Source organism: Balaenoptera physalus (assembly GCF_965194825.1).
Source record: "Balaenoptera physalus genome assembly, chromosome: 21".
NCBI lineage: Eukaryota > Metazoa > Chordata > Mammalia > Artiodactyla > Balaenopteridae > Balaenoptera > Balaenoptera physalus.
The window spans coordinates 11,338,303-11,354,682 of NC_138902.1; the positions used below are offsets into that span (position 1 = coordinate 11,338,303).

At 42.3% G+C, this 16,380-nt stretch overlaps 1 protein-coding gene across 4 annotated transcripts; it reads right to left on the minus strand.

Moving 5' to 3' along the window:
* Positions 1–3,258: 3,258 nt before the first annotated feature.
* Positions 3,259–16,212, minus strand: VDAC3 (voltage dependent anion channel 3). Of its 4 annotated transcripts, none has more exons than XM_082444365.1 (10): positions 15,988–16,212; positions 13,727–13,795; positions 12,855–12,904; positions 9,727–9,879; positions 8,837–8,889; positions 7,520–7,747; positions 5,825–5,975; positions 4,944–5,001; positions 3,916–3,945; positions 3,259–3,788 (listed from the first exon to the last, which is right to left on the minus strand). In XM_082444365.1, exons 2-10 carry the CDS (start codon positions 13,791–13,793, stop codon positions 3,697–3,699), a joined length of 882 nt encoding a protein of 293 aa, XP_082300491.1. In that variant the 5' UTR covers positions 13,794–13,795; positions 15,988–16,212; the 3' UTR covers positions 3,259–3,696. The 4 variants fall into 4 exon arrangements, with proteins under 4 accessions (XP_082300491.1, XP_082300493.1, XP_082300492.1 ...); XM_082444367.1 differs by lacking the exon at positions 15,988–16,212 and adding an exon at positions 15,762–15,786; XM_082444366.1 differs by lacking the exon at positions 15,988–16,212 and adding an exon at positions 15,387–15,715.
* Positions 16,213–16,380: the final 168 nt, after the last annotated feature.

The following is a 16,380-nucleotide window of genomic DNA, read 5'->3' on the forward strand; positions in this document are numbered from 1 at the left end:
GACCCTGCGACTGGGGGGCGCGTCCTCTGCCGAGCCCTGAACGCACTCACCACTGCCAGACACGCTGCCTGCTGTGGGCCGCGAGGAGCCCTCTGCCTTTGTCACAATAACATCGATTAGAAGAGCTTGCCCCTGGTTACAGAAATGAGAAATTCACTTTAGAAAACCAGAAAAATTGTAGTAAAGCATAAAACAAATAAAAATTAGTTATGACTCCACCTTCCTGAGGTAATGAACATTAATATTCTGGAGTATTTTCTCCTGTATTTGCATAAACGTTTTTCTTAAAACTGAGATTAGTTTTTTACCTCGCTTTTTCTGTGTAACATTGTGAACAATCCTCAGTGATTCTTACTCCTCAAAAACGTGATTTTTAATGGCTGAGTAATATTCCACTTAATGGACAGACACACCATCATTCCCCATCCATTTCATCATCCCCATCTGAACAGTGATCAATGTGTCTCTGTTATAAAGAACACTGCAGTGAGAAACCCTGTACATCAATGTGTGTGCATCTCTGATGATTTCCTTAAGGCAAATTCCCAGGCATGGAGCCACCGAATCAAAGAACCACCTGACATCAGATGCGTCTAAACCGGAATGTTGGTTCTCTGCTCCCAGGCTGCACTGAAGGGCAAATAAGCTACCCTGAGGGTAAGGCTCAAGAATGAGGATCCCAGCAGGGTCCTGAATGGATAATTTTTCAAATTAAATAAGATCAAATAAATGAGTGGCCACAGGAGTTACAAGGCTAAACTAGAGAGACGGGGGCGGCAGCGGAGGGGGGAATTGCTCAGGTGCATTTTACAGGAGAGAAGAGCTAGTACTGAGAATTTCCACATAAGAAACCGCAAGGAAGACCTCTGTCCCAGGACCCCTGGCATGGCTTCCTCTCCCGGGCGACTGCACTCCAAGCTGTTTGTGTGAGCGGCCAGCAGATTACATCACATAGGTGACCAGCACAGGGCCTGGCACAGAAGCTCAAGAAATGTGCTTTCCTTTCTGCTACAACATAATGACGAGGGTACTCAGAACACAGCCCAGCCAGCAATATGGGTCAGTAAAACTGTGGAATAAAGGCTGAACTTCACATCCCTACGTTCATGTCTGGGTTATTGGATCAACACAAAGTTTGGCTTTTTAGCTCTGTAAGAACACGTCACTTAAAAGGGAGAGCACAAGGAAGGAAAAAGCACCGACCTACAGCAATCTCCTTCCCATCTAACTCAGGCCGTAAATACAACCAACCTCATCAGGTAAGTAACGAAGCAGTTAACTAGGGGAGCATCTCGGCAGCATTGCCTTGCACCTCCTCATGCCCCAGCCCCATCGTTTCCGTCCGCCGCCCTGAACACCACCGGACTGAAGAGACACGTCCACAGCCGCACCCCTCTAACCCAAGGAGCTCCCGGTGCAGCCGCCGGCCCAGCTCAGCATCCCATCCCCGTTCAGGCTGCACAGAGTTCTCCCTGTAAGATACAGGCGTCAACAACACAGAACGAATTTGTCGTTTACGCCCCTCATTCCCTTTTCCTTTTCTGTTATACTTAATCTCCTGTAATGGTGGTTCAACCCACAAAGACAGTGAGAAGATAAAACTGTATCATGTGGCTGGTATCACAGATATCTTCTGACATAAGAAGTGGTGGTTGGAATTTGGATTCTAGTAAAGATAATCTTTGGTGGTGGTAGGGAAATACCTTGCAACACTGAAATTTTCCAAAAGCGATCGTGTCCAGTTGTTTTTAAGATGACTCATTTGGAAGCTGAGCAAGGAACTTGAATAGGCAAATCAGAGAATTATAAATGATTAGTAAACACATGAAAACAGCTCCATCTCACTGGCCATTAGGGAGATGTAATTAAAGCAAGATATCATTTTTCACCTCTAAAACTGGTAAAAATCTTGAAGTCTGGTAACATTCAGCGTTTTTGCGGATATGGGGAAATGGGTACTCTTCACCACCATTGGTAGAAACACAGATTGGTACAAAATTTCTGAAGGGCGATTTTGTACTACTTACCTAATGTGCACAACCTATGACTCAGCAATCTCACTTCCAGAAACCGATCCCGTAGACCTGCACCTCTCATACAACAGCCCCTACTGTACATGTGGCTATTCAATTTTAAAAGTAATTTAAATGAAATAGAACTAAAAACTGAGTTCTTCCACTGACCTACTTACATTTCAAGTGCTCAACAGCTTCGCGTGGCTAGTGGCTGCCGTGTGGGGCAGTGCAGACATACCTCATTTTCATCATCACAGAAAGTTCTACTGGGCCGTGCTGCCATGGGAATACTCACGGAAGTGGACAAAGATAAACGGACAAAGATATTCAATGCAGCACTCTTTGTAAAGCAGACTGGATACAGGAAAAAGGGGAATAAATAAATGCCACATTTATACAAAAGTATAAAAATAAAAAATATGAGGCATATTTATACAAACAGAAAGAGGACTCTGCTGTTAACTTTATAAGTATGTTGCAAGACAAGATACGCATTTTAACATTTTATATATATAGATATTTATGTGATCTCTAAAGACACTGAAAAATATCGCAAGGATATATGCCAAGCTATTAGTGGCAGTGGAAGAAAGAGGGACTGGAGAGAGGAATGGGAATTTTCACTTTTATTTATGTCTACACTGACTGAATCTGTAGCAACCAGCACATATTTTGTTAAAAAAAAAAAAAGATTTTCAAAAGGAGCTCTACTCTGAGAAAGATGATTTACCAGTAAGCCCTGAAGACATCACAGTCTACTCATTTCTTTTCTAAACTGCTATTTCCATCCTCTGGCCATCATTCTTCTAGATCTAGTCATCAAAGGCATTGTCCTGAGGCCCGGGGGGGCCACGGATGCACCCCGTCCAGCTGTGACCCCTCCCACCAGCCTCTCCCTGGCAGCGTTTCCCCCAGTTGTACTCTTTCCTTTGCCCTCTTTTCATCCACTCACACGCTCACTCTCCCTCAGCAGCTTTACAAAACTACCAACAGGATATAGTCTCTCACACTGCAACAGGTAGCAAGGACCTCAGCAGATGTGCTTCTAACCCCCCAGAACAAAATGCACTGTTCGACAACTCGGCCTGACCGCAGAAGAGCAGCAGGAGGGCGGTAAACAAGAGTGGCGGGGACGGGCGGCAGCACAGATGATTCAGACACAAATCCCACAGATGAGTGTTTTCCACAACAAAATCAATCACACCAAATACAAGAAACCAGCACTGGCAAGTGAGATGAGCAATTATGTTCCAAATGTGATGGGTTTATTTTATTTTACTCTGATGCAAAACGAAAGATTCCACTGCCGCACAGAGGCCAATATATTACAAGGTCATGGAAAAGTGGTGTGGGACATGCAGGACGTGATGGACAACTGGAGGGTCGGGTCATCTCCTCTGTAACATGACACTACACTGTCGCTGAGCAACACACTGAAAATAACACTGCGGAACTGAACTGAAATGTGGCACAAATGTGACAACTTCTGGGCATGCCTTCAAGCACACCTCCCTTAGGCTGGACTCGATACCTAGGCTTCAGTGTGAGGAGGATTACAATTCTTTGGAAAAATAAAAAGTTCACACTTTTGAAATTTCACAGAAGAATTTTAAGGCCAAAACATAGTGGGTTCATTTCTCTTCACCTCCAGGGACAAAGCTGATGCTTATTCAAAACCACATTAAGCTTCTAGTTCAAATCCCAGCCCGACCTTGTGCCCTCCTGCACTGAAGTTCTTTCCATCGATTAGAGCTGACAGGGTCAGTTTCACTCCTAGGAAGAAGCAAACACCACAGTCACTTGTAACAAGCGTTACCATCAGATCTGCATTTCCTAGAAGCAACGGGTGGAGTCAGTGGCATGGGTTACAGCTGGCTATGGGATCACATCTGTTACTCACGCGACGCCAGGTTATCCACAGCCACCCGATCTGTAAAGCACAGTCACGGCACACTTTATTTGGCGTTCAGGGTTAAGAATGATGAGTGATCAACCAAACTCACAAGCCACAGTAACCAAGTTATTATTAGGAATACAGTAAGTCCCCTACATACAAACCTCCAAGTTGTGAACTTTCAAAGATGCGAACGTGTGTTCACATGTCCAGTCATGTAAGTTAGTTCATGTGTCTGGCATACACTGTCACATATGTGTGCATCCTCTACAAGTGGTTGTGCTTTTGTGTACTTTACTGTACTGTATAGAATACAGTAGTATGGTATCTCTATTTCAAGCCCAGGATGTTCAGAAGCAAGCATAAAAGCAGTGGTGATGTAGCTGGTACAGTACTACCCAGACATCACTGGATCATTTCTTCAAGAGGGTAGACAGAATTGAATCCAGCAAGGAGCCAGAACCTGTGCCATCAACATCAGCCATGAGTGAAGTTGCAGCTTGCCTTCCGTCTCCTATTGCTGACGATCCTTCAGCTCTACCATCTCCCACCTCCTCTCCCTCCTCCAGTCAGTACCTCTTCTTGCCTGTCCACTCGATGCCAGCCCCTGTGTACCAGCTGTTGTACTGTACTACTGTACTTTTTAAGGTAGTGCACTGTAAGATTAAAAATGTTTTATTTGTTGTGCTTGTTTTTTTGTGTATTATTTGTGTGAAAAGTATTATAAACCTATTACAGTACAGTACTATATAGCCAATTGTGTTAGCTGGGTACCTAGGCTAACTCTGTTGGACCTACGAACAAATTGGACTTACAAACGCGCTCTTGGAATGGAACTCGTTCATATGTAGGGAACTTACTGTACAAAAACATTTTTTTAAACAAAAGTGCTTAATCTGTTTTACTTCGAACAACCAAATGTTACAAAACGGTCTGAGTCAACCTAAAGTGATTGCAGGTTGTCTGTAGGTTATTTTCATTATTCCTCAATCACCTTCTACCCCAAGCCCATAGTTATTCACTCCTTTACTCACCTGGTCGAAGGGTCTGAGTATAACCCAGTCCAATCAGGCTGGCATTATTCACTTTAGCCTAAGATTAGGAGATGAAATAGAAACAGTTAGAAAACAATCAATTTCATATATAAGTCCAACACAACCACTCCATGCATCAGATTTCCAAAGCTGAAACATCTTAGGACCAATCCAGAATTAGTAAAACTGAAAACTTAATTAATAAAAGATAAATGTTTTAAGAAGTCAGTAGGGGACAGAGGGGACCTTGAAAATGCATGCTTAAAGGCCTCGAGCAAAATTTTAAAACACTGTGCAGCCAAACATCCCTCCTGTGAACTGAATTCTTTTGAGTTACCAGTTTTACAACCTCTGACAGTGGTAAGAGCATGAACTCTGGTGACAGACAGATCTGGGATCAAATCTTGGCACTGTCTCTTATTGTGTGACCTTGGGCAAGTTACCTGACCTCTCTAAGTCTCAGCTCCCTCATCTATAAAATGGGGATGAGGGTAATACTACTCACCAAATAGAGTAGTTGTGAGGGTTAAATGAGATAATACACATAAAGTCTTAGCACGGGACCTGAAATTTAAGAGCTCAATTAGTGTTATTAGCAAGAATTACCAATGGCAACAGGAATAGTAATCGAAACCCAGGAATTTATAGATAAGAAAATTTTGAGGCCAAAGAGATAAAATGACTTGAGAAGGTCAGACAACAAATACAGGAGGAACTAAGATTAGAACCCACAGTTCCTGACTTCAGGTGTATGCTCTTTTCACTACACAGTGACTAGCTCAAAGTTAATAAAGAACATGCAAACTACAACCACATCACAGCATCCATTTACGACTTAGACGAAACCCTAAGAGCAGACCCAACCTGCAGCACATTCTTACACATAGAGAAGTTCTACAATCCAGCTTGTACTTAGCGGCGATGCCGAAACGGGTGTTGTTACTGCCAGCCGTCCACGCGAGGTTTATTGATGTTTCGATCTTCTCGTTCACCTTCTGGTAGATCGACCCTCCAAATTCAGTGCCATCGTTCCTGTTTTCACAGCATAAGAAAAGTCATAAATATCTAGTTTGTTACAATATGGAAACAAATTCTAAGACTATCTAAATCAGGGTCTTATTTTACAGCTACAGACTTCACCAAACTTCTAGCATAACTGACTTCCAAACAAAACAGTTATGTAATTTATAACCACCTAATTAAAGCATAGTAACATCTGATTCATTTACTTGGCTCTTCCACGTGATATGAATTTCTTAGACACAATTCAATTATGCACAAAGGCAGACACCTCAAGTAAATATGATCTGTATGTCTCTGAGATGTTCACAGTATTTAGAAACTTCAAAGTAGAGTTACATAAAGATTCTGTGAAAAAAAATATATAGTGGTACAAGCCAATTCTGGATTTCACTGAAAACACAGTCTTCGCGTTAGAAAGCGCCCCCATACAATAGCTACAGTGCATGGCCCCAGGGAAGCACGCAACGTATTCCTTCAGAGCACCCCGGAAGTCAGTCCCTGAGTTTTCATAATACGGTTTCATCAATTTCAATGCCCCTTTCTACACCACTAGTGACTTTATTTTAGTCACCATAAGTGGAATAGAGTGTCTAGTGGAAAGCAATCTGCAACACTTCAAAAACACAGAGCTGATCCTCTGCTTTTCTACCTGGGACAGCAGCAGTGCCCAGTAGGCCAAGACATAAAACACAGTTTAAAAGTTCAAATTCAGGGCTTCTCTGGTGGCACAGTGGTTGAGAATCTGCCTGCCAACGCAGGGGGCACGGGTTCGAGCCCTGGTCTGGGAAGATCCCACATGCCGCAGAGCAACTAGGCCCGTGAGCCACAACTACTGAGCCTGTGTGTCTGGAGCCTGTGCTCCGCAACAAGAGAGGCCACGATAGTGAGAGGCCCGTGCACCGCGATGAAGAGAGTGGCCCCTGCTCGCCGCAACTGGAGAAAGCCCTCGCACAGAAACGAAGACCCAACCAAGCCAAAGGAGCAGTCGTCATTTAGAAAAAAAAAAAAAAAAGTTCAAATTCATGTAACCAACAGGCTGCAGCCTACAGACTTGAACCCAGGACTGCTCTGAGGACTTCCGCTACTTCTGAATACAACCCAGGTAACTGGGTTCTGACCAGGGTACCTGAAAACCTCCACAGAATTACACCGGGGATGTTCCAGGACGCTCAGATCAACTAGGGGGCTGTTCATGATCCTAACAGACCTGCTTCTAGAAACTGCCAAGATGAACAGGGAACCAGAGGAAGCAGGAACGCCTCCAAAGGATCCCTTCTATCAGGAGGTGACCCCTGCCCCGGGCTCCCTCCATCCCAGTGGCTGGGGTACAGGCTCAGAGGCCAGCAGCCGCCAGCAGCACAGCACTAGCGCCAAGTGCACTAAGCTCTGCAGCGCTTTGCCGACCGTGAGCAGCACAGTGAGGCTGGAGTCCACCAAGGCATGACTGCACGCACGCGCCACCCCTCCCAACCTTCTCAACATGCTAATGGCTACCACCCTTCTGCGCGACCGTGCCGGCGCTAAAGGAGGAACTCTCAACTATGAACACTCACACGTGAGTGTGCAGCTGGAAGTCTGCAGCCTTGTAACCCAGGGCGAAATTATTCTGTGACAGTTTGGATTTGGCTGTGTCAAAACTCATCTGATAGCCAGCAAGCCAACCTTCAATGGCCAACACAGCCCAGCCATAGATGGTTGGTCCAGAAAAATCTATATCAACATTACTGCCAAGACTGAAACAATCCCGTTTATAGGAGGCCTTCAATTTCCCACTCTTCTTTCTGTAAAAAACAACAAACAAAAACAACACAATGAAAACAGCACAAGTTTTCACTGCTGTCCAGAAATCTTTAGAGTAAGATCCCTCCTCTCCCACAATGTAAATACTGTTTTGGCAGGTGGCACATATACAGTAAAAATGTTTCAAATGACAGCTCTACAAATGTAATTTTGTTAGGATTAGAAATACATATACTATTTTTTACCTATTCCTCACTGTAAGTTCAAATGAATAGGATATTTCATGATTAATTTCATGAAAGCATAAGTATAAAAAGGTGTAAGATATTTCAGTACCAAATTAATAATCTGAATGTGTATGTAAACAGACACACAAGAAACCAAATTTCTTTAAATGTTTCCAAATGCTACAAAAGGTAACGCCCAACAAACTTCTAAACTATTAACCTGTCATAGAGAGAAGTGTACTTTTTTTTTTAATAAGCATATTTATTTTCCTTAGGCCAGTGTTTTCTCCCTGGACAATGTTAGATGGATGGAACAGAACTGTACATTTCTGAAGGACAATACTGAAAACACGAAATCAGTTCTTAATAGTCCTGCGCTTGTCCTGAAGACAACACAAGTGTGTAGCAGGAAGGACACACCTGCTGTTACATTGGAGGAGAAATGCCACGTGGCCCCCATCAAGCACCTGTCCTTTAGAGAGAGGCAGGTAGGAAACAATATAATCCCCATTTTTCAGATGAAAAAACTGAGTCAGAGAAGTTGGGGGATTCATAAAGGCTAAGAAATCAAGTAAGCAGAACTATTCTTTGCAGTGTTCTGGTGCCAGGAGACTACACTCTTCTCTTAAGATGTTAACTTCTCAGCAAGACATCACATCCATGAATCTTCAGGACAGCTTAAAAAATATCTCGTCTCAGACCCCTCTAGCTCCTAAATTTTTTCTATGTGCCTCTTTGAGTGTCACATAGGGAGTGTTCTCAGGGAGTGTCCCTCCCTCTCTCCTGCACACACAGGTCTCTGTGCCCCTCACCTCCAGAGCTCCTCCTGCAGTTCCCTGCCCTAGACCTCTCTATCCCTTCAAGCCACAAGACCATTTCAGAAAATGGGGTTGGGATAATTACCCTGTGTTCGGTACAAATATGGTATCAAGAGTCAGTTTCAACCCTTCAGCCAACTGAAAAATAAAGATTTCAAATTAACAATCAGCTATTTTTAATTCTTTTCTTGACTTGAAAAACCAATTCTAAAGTTTTCTCTAACTTCCTCTCTAACAAACAAGAAAGTCATTAAAGAAAGCCAAATATTAAATGATTTAATAAATTGCCTCTTCTTCCTTCCCTGCCCCCTATCCCACTCCCCTCACCCCCAGGCTTCATCATGATTCTCTCACCCAAAAAAAGGCTAAAACATATAGGTCAAATCCTGTTACAGCCAATAATGTAAATTAGAGTACAAAACCACAAAATCCCAATACAGCAAAATAACTGTGATATCCTCTTGAAATTATTATAACTGGACATTTAAAACCTAAGTAATTTATTTAGCTATACATACATATGCATTATCTATATATGGTGATGTGCAAATAAACATACTTCAAAAAATAGTGCCCTGAATGTAGCAGGCACTTGACAAATAACTGCTGAAAGATTTTCTCTTTGAAAACATTAAAGAATTTTAGAAACATTTTTCTGTGGAGTCAATTTTGCAATGATTAAAAAACAAAATTAAATTACATCACTACAAATAGCTTGGTCTACTCAGGAGAGGCTCAGCTGTATAACAGTAAGTATTATAGAACTGGTCAGAACAAAAGATATCATAATTATGTATGCAGCAACAAAACCTTACTTTCTAAAAACATAAAACATACCACAGAAGGCCACATGCAGAGAAAAAATACGAAAACTAGACAGGGTGCAAGATCTCATTCAGATTATATTTGGGATTTGTTCATCATTTTATCCCCAAGATAACTTTACCCTACAGATAACTTTCAACACTCTCTTACCTTATTCTCCAAAGAGATTTCTGTCCCAAGAGTATTGTCTGTGTTCCACTTTTGGGTGAAGGTCAGTCCATAGTTACAAATCTTGTATTTGGTCTCTAGGTTGCCTGATGCTTTCCCTGTATCAGTGTAAGCATGACCAGAAGTAGAAAATTCCTGGTAAGAAAAAATAATTACTTTAAAATCAGCTCATCAGATAGAAAATATTCATTCCAGAAAGTAATGTTCAATGTAGCAGAAACCAACACAACTTACTTTTTACCACAGCCCTACTCTGCAGCAACTTATTTCCTGCTTTCCTTCCTTCTTTCCAATCTCTAAATATTTTAACCAGTCTTGCATCTTCCCATTACTCCACCTCTCTTACTGATATTTCTGTGCCATATACTCTCTTACTAAATGGGAATCTCTCTTTTAAAAGAAAAATATCTTTACTGAAAATAAATGCCTTTTCTAAAAAGACAAAAATATTGAATCTTAAATATGTACTTTCATGACATGAAAAAGACTATCAGTTCTCTATCATACCTTTTGAACTATTAGTTAACTTTAAAGTCCTTAAAAATCCCCAAACACTAGAAGCCCTAGATTGCCCCCTTTTAATAGGGCCAGAACTTTATTGCATTAAAAAGCCTTATTTTTATTGTGGTGAAATACACTTAACATAAAATTTACCATTTTAACCATTTTTATGTGTACAGTTCACTGGCATTAAGTACATTCACACTGTTATAAAAACTTTATTGCTTTTGTCCACAAAACTATCCGTAAGACTATCAGCATAAACAATTTCAATAATTGAAAATACCCATTTTTCACAAGAAAATGGAATGTTGTAACTTATCCCTCTTCCCTGTCAAATAGTTACTATGAATGCCTTAAAATATATCCTCCTCCCAGTTAGGTGTCCCTCAGTCAGATGACAATAAGCAATTAGAAATAGATCTCCTTCTGGGGGAAGCACTCAACACCTGTCACTGTCAATCTATGAACTGTCAAGAAAAAACATTTCTGATTGGCCCTGTTTTTAAAGAACATTTCTGAAATATTGCCAACAGTAATGAAACCTCGCCAACCCTGCCCCCTAACGCTCGTTCTACAGGCTGATGAAACAACTGGGAAACTGTGATCTTTTTATCTACACCACGCAGAAAGTTTTCAAAGAGAATATCACACTGCACACTAGGGGCAAGGCCTTGGTAAAACACGATAAAATGCTAGTCATGTTTAATAGTTCACATCACTTTCTTTTAGTAGATCCAGCTACCTAGTGTTTTATTTTTCACATTTACCTTTCATAAACTTGCAAGTATAGCAAATATAAACCTTAATTTTGGTGCAAAAAATAAAGGTAAAAGAGTATTTAGTCTATATTTCTTTCTTATCATCATTTCTTAGTCTGAAGCTCTGTCAAAAATCTAAAATGCCAGAGGTACAAATCTCAAAGAAAAGGCTAGAATTTTCCTAAGTTGAGTTCCAGGCTCACAATTGCTTCAGTTTTTGTCTAATTTCATAATTAGCTCAAACAGTGCAAAATATATTTATAACATGCACATAACATCTATGGTTCTGCATTAAATGCTGGTATGCAACAAAACAATCATGAAAATGTTACTGTTATAGATGGCATATCATAAAAATACCAAGATACGATCGAGAAAGTTTGGAGCAGTGGATGAAATTTGCCCTAAATCAGTACCAGAGAACAAAAGCAGCCATAAAAACAAGCACACAAATATACTGTTTTTCTTACCATCTGAATGAATATTCACACACAACAGCAGCATGAAAGGGAGATAAAATTTTAGTTGTTGATTTTTGCAACACAAACCTACCTTGAGCAAATTCTGAGGTACTAATCAAAATGAGTATAATTTTTCTATTTTCATAGACGATATAACAAAATCCCATCCTAGTAGGGTAGCTGCATACATATTTATTTACTACTAGAAAACCCAGGGAAAGAATAATAGTGACAAACCAGGACTATATGAAGCCTAAGACAAAGTACCATAAATACTCCACATGCTTCTTGCCCTTCTAATTAAATCATTATATCCAGAAATAAAATTTACACTGGTTTGAATAGGTAAATACCAAACAAAAAAGATGCAGCCAATAAAGAGAAATCAGAGAATAAGGTGAAGGTAGAGTTGATCTATTTGCTGAGACTTACTTAAAGAAAGCTCTGGTTAGTGACGCTCTGATAATACACTGATATGTCCTTTACCATATTCTTAACTTCCAGTAAAAAAGACTTTATGAACATTAATAAAAACTGTAGACTAATCTTCTACATGCATTTCTACATTTGTTTCAACTAATCACGAAGGGACAGAGACTAAAATTAATTTGTTTTTGTAAAAGGGCAACAAAATTTGCATGAACCCAATACAAGGGAAGCAAAGATTTTAGTGCCCATATACATATTCATGAAAGTATAAAGATATGGCATGGGTCAAAAAAAAATACATATATATACATACATATGTATACATATATTCTGTATCTTCTGAGAATAAGACTCAGAATACTCTTATTATGACAAACACAAAGGGTCTTCCCCTAAATTCAACCTGACTGTCCTTGGGCTCAAGTGGCTGAGCGGCTCACTGAAATCTGAGAGCAGGACAAAGCTGTAGGGAAGACAGCATAGCACCAAAAGTATGCCTGTTCAAGTAACTTGACTACACAATGATTTTTAAACAGGTTCCTTTAAGTTAATTATGCTACATCTATTAAAAATATATTAAGGGCCTTCCCTGGTGGCGCAGTGGTTGAGAATCCGCCTGCCAATGCAGGGGACACGGGTTCGAGCCCTGGTCCGGGAAGATCCCACATGCCACGGAGCAGCTAAGCCCGTGCGCCACAACTACTGAGCCTGCGCTCTAGAGCCCACGAGCCACAACTACTGAGCCCACGAGCCACAACTACTGAAGCCCACACACCTAGAGCCCGTGCTCCGCAACAAGAGAAGCCACCGCGAGGATAAGCCCGCGCACCACAACGAAGAGTAGCCCCCGCTCGCTGCAACTAGAGAAAGCCCGCGCGCAACAACGAAGACCCAACACAGCCAAAAATAAAATTAATTAATTAATTAATTTAAAAATGTATATATATTAAGTACTTACCACTCCACTACATGACTTGGTTCTCAGATCTATTTTGACCATGCCAAATCCTACACACACAAAAAAAAAACCATTAATGTACAAAATGTGACATGCACTCCAGTGTCTGCAACTTAGAAATTACGAAAATAGTCCATAGTACATTCCATATGGAAAATACTCAGTATTCTTGTTAGGTGAGAGTTCCACAAGGAATTGAATTATAACAAAATAATTTAAGTTTAATTTTTAAGTCCCTCAAAATAATAAAGACATATTTTGAAAATATAAGTTAAAAAAACAAATGGATGAAAGGAATGTGTACTATTTTAAGAACCAAAATTATCAGAAATTATGCTGATATATATATACAAGCTTAAAATATATAATTAACATTACTAGTTAATAAAAAATCAAATGTGTACACCACAAAAAATTAAAAATGTAAAGACTAAATTTTTAAAACTAAAAATAAATGTCCACTTGCTTTCAAACACTGTATGTTCCTCCAAAGAAGTCAAAAGCTGTGTCTTCACCCTCGTGAAAACACTGCCATTATTTGGAGGAGGAAAACTACACCCCCTACGTTAGCTGTCCCCAGGGCTAACCAAAGGAGGCACACATATTACAGATTTAAATGATTTCACCCAACAGATAATATTAAATACGCAAATGCTATGTATGTGTTAATGTACACAACAGTTTTTAATGCTTGTGGGACTCTACCTCTAAAAACAGAAGTCTAGTAACCTGCTAATGGTGATCCCCTTAAATCTTGTAAAATAGATTAATGCTGACTTAACCTCATTTTACTAAGCACAGTATCTCCTGTATAGTAGGCATTCAGTACTAATGCTTACCCCCAAATTGGCAATTCACAATAGCATACTTACCATATCCTTTGTTGAAGACATCCTTGGCAGCCTTTCCTAGGTCACAGTAAGTCGGTGTGTTACACATATCTTATAAAGAAAAATGAGGACAAGGGAGTAGAAGTAACTATTTAGTATTTATTCACTGTTCAACTGGTTAGTTCTGTGAGAAGAGGTATACAGTTTTTTCTTCCTTTGCGTCATTAATGCTGATGCCCTAATGCAAGCCAAGTTAAGAGAAAGCATGCTGCTCCTTTAAAAAGAGCTTTCCAGAATGCTAGAGAATAAAAGCGTTTTTCATGAGATACACAAAGGTCATCTTTCTGATTGCATTGCAAAGAAAAGAAATTTCTCCCAGGCTGAAGGAGATGCTCTGTTAAACTGGACTTTTACTTTTTAAAAAAATGCAAAAATGTACATTAGAAAAACATTTCTTGGGCTGTTATAAAGCCAAAGAGCTGTGTAAGATGTCAAGGTAAATTTTCTGAGGATCTGTAAAACAGATGCAATTAAACATCTTCAGGGTTACCGTTTTTGCCACTCTGACATTCAGTTCTTAAGAATTACCACACTAATTGAAATGTATTCACCCAGAGTATGCCCTCTCTCAAAACTCTTCTTAAAATAAAGTGCTATAATCTTACCTAGTAACCAGATATAGGACAGGGTCTACCTGCAGCAGTCTGCTCCCCCAAATCGGTATACACTCTAAAGTTACAGCCTTCAAAACCCAAGAGGCTTGGCTTTTCATCTTGCCTACTCAGTATTCGGCCAGCCTTTCTACTGCCAAGATGACCCTCACATCAAAATCTCAGGCCTATCGACACTGCTGAACATACCATTCCTTTGCCCTCTGCACGACGGGAAACCTCTTCCTGCAGCAGCCTCAAAAGCCACATCCAACCAGTCGTAGAACCCCCTCAAGCAACCCCTCTGGCCCCATTACTACACCAGAAACATCCAGAGCACCAGCTAGCCCTTGCAATTACTATGCCTGAATCACCTACACAACCGAAGCTATTTATTTCTATTTGGCTGAGCTCTTAGTCTGCCCTTCTGCTAAGTTTCTGCCTATCCCACCACACCTGACCACAACACACACTTTATGGTGCACTTCGTAATTGTGAATTCACTTAAAATTTGTCCCTTAACCTAAACCTGTCAAATATGACAGGTATTAGGATATGTTAAGAGAACGGAGTATTAAAATATATATAAAGTTAAGAAAAAAGAGTAAAGGTGAAAGGAGATAAATGTACTGACTCATAGCATCGTAAAGCTTTGTTCTAAGCCACAAGGTTTCATAGTTCACTCCCAGAGCAAGTGATTTACAATTCAGTCCTTTGTGTTCAAAGGATCAATTTTAGGCTTTTTACACATTGCCAACTGCAATCTGATATTACTCTTTATGATCACAACCGATGCCGGTATCTGTTGAAATGTTTCCCGAAGTTCAGTCTAAAAAGCAGGCACTACGTATTCAAATAGAAATGTTAAGGCTTTACAGTCTGGTTTTTTATCTACCGACAAGAGAAAAGATACACTTAAATGTTTAGAAACATCCATCCAGGGACCCATTACAGTCTTTTAGCATTTTGCTTCTTTTTCAAAACCACTTGCCAGACACTTTGCAAAAGTCATGTACGGGGTTGGACCTCAATTTTGCCTAGTTCAAGCTTACTTTTTCAGGCCCAGGATCCTGATGGGAAGTGCACTGCTGGTATGATCAAGCAAAAACTCGAGAAGCCCCAGAGACGTCACGTTTCGCACATTTCCATGACTACAAATGCACTTGTCCGTGGGCACGCACAGCGCCCCGGGGTTGCAGGAGCCGCAGTCGGGGGATGGGGGGTGGCGGGTTAGTTATAACCCAGCCTCACACGATTACTAACGCGACCGTCAGCTCGCCTCGTCCCTTGAAGGTGCACGTTCAGCATCCTCCCCTCGGCGGCAGGGAGTGGAAGAGCCCCCCTGATGCTGGACTCCAATGCCGGGGAGGAAGCCGGGGGCGGGGGTGGGTTCGGGGTTCCAGGACCCTACTTCCCTCGAAACCAACCTCCCGTCCGACCTGACGCCCGGAGAGTCCTGGGTGCCGGCCGGGCGCGAGCAGGTGGCGGCGCGGCGGTCCATCACCCGAGGGGCCGGTCCCCGCCGCCCCCACCAGCGGGCCCGCGCCCCGTTAGGCGGCCCTTCCTCCAGCGGGGCCCTGCCGGTCGCCGCCCCGCCGCCGCCCCGCCCCCGCTCCCGCCCGGCCGCCGGCCCGCGGCCCCGGCTCGCCTCACCTCCGACGGGAGGACCTGTCCGCTCAGCCAGGAAGGCCCGCCCGCTCCGCCAGGGCACCGAAGAAGGTCTTCTTCAGAGCAACGCCGTCCGCGCCTGCGCGGCCCCACGCCCGCGGTCTTCTTCAGAGCAACGCCGTCCGCGCCTGCGCGCCCCGAGCCCCGCGTCGCGGCTGCGCCGGAGTGTCGCGCCGGGGTCGCGCGCGGCAGGCCCGAGGCGGACCAACACCTCCAACCGTCCGAGTGCGCGCGTGCGCGGCAGGGTCCGGCGCGCAGGGAAGGGCGGAGGTGGACGTGGGGCGCGCAGGCCGGCGGACCGCACCTTTGTCCGCAAGGGACCCGCTCTCGCGAGAAGGCGCGAAGGCTACTAGTTACCTTTGCCAGGGGAGGGGCCGC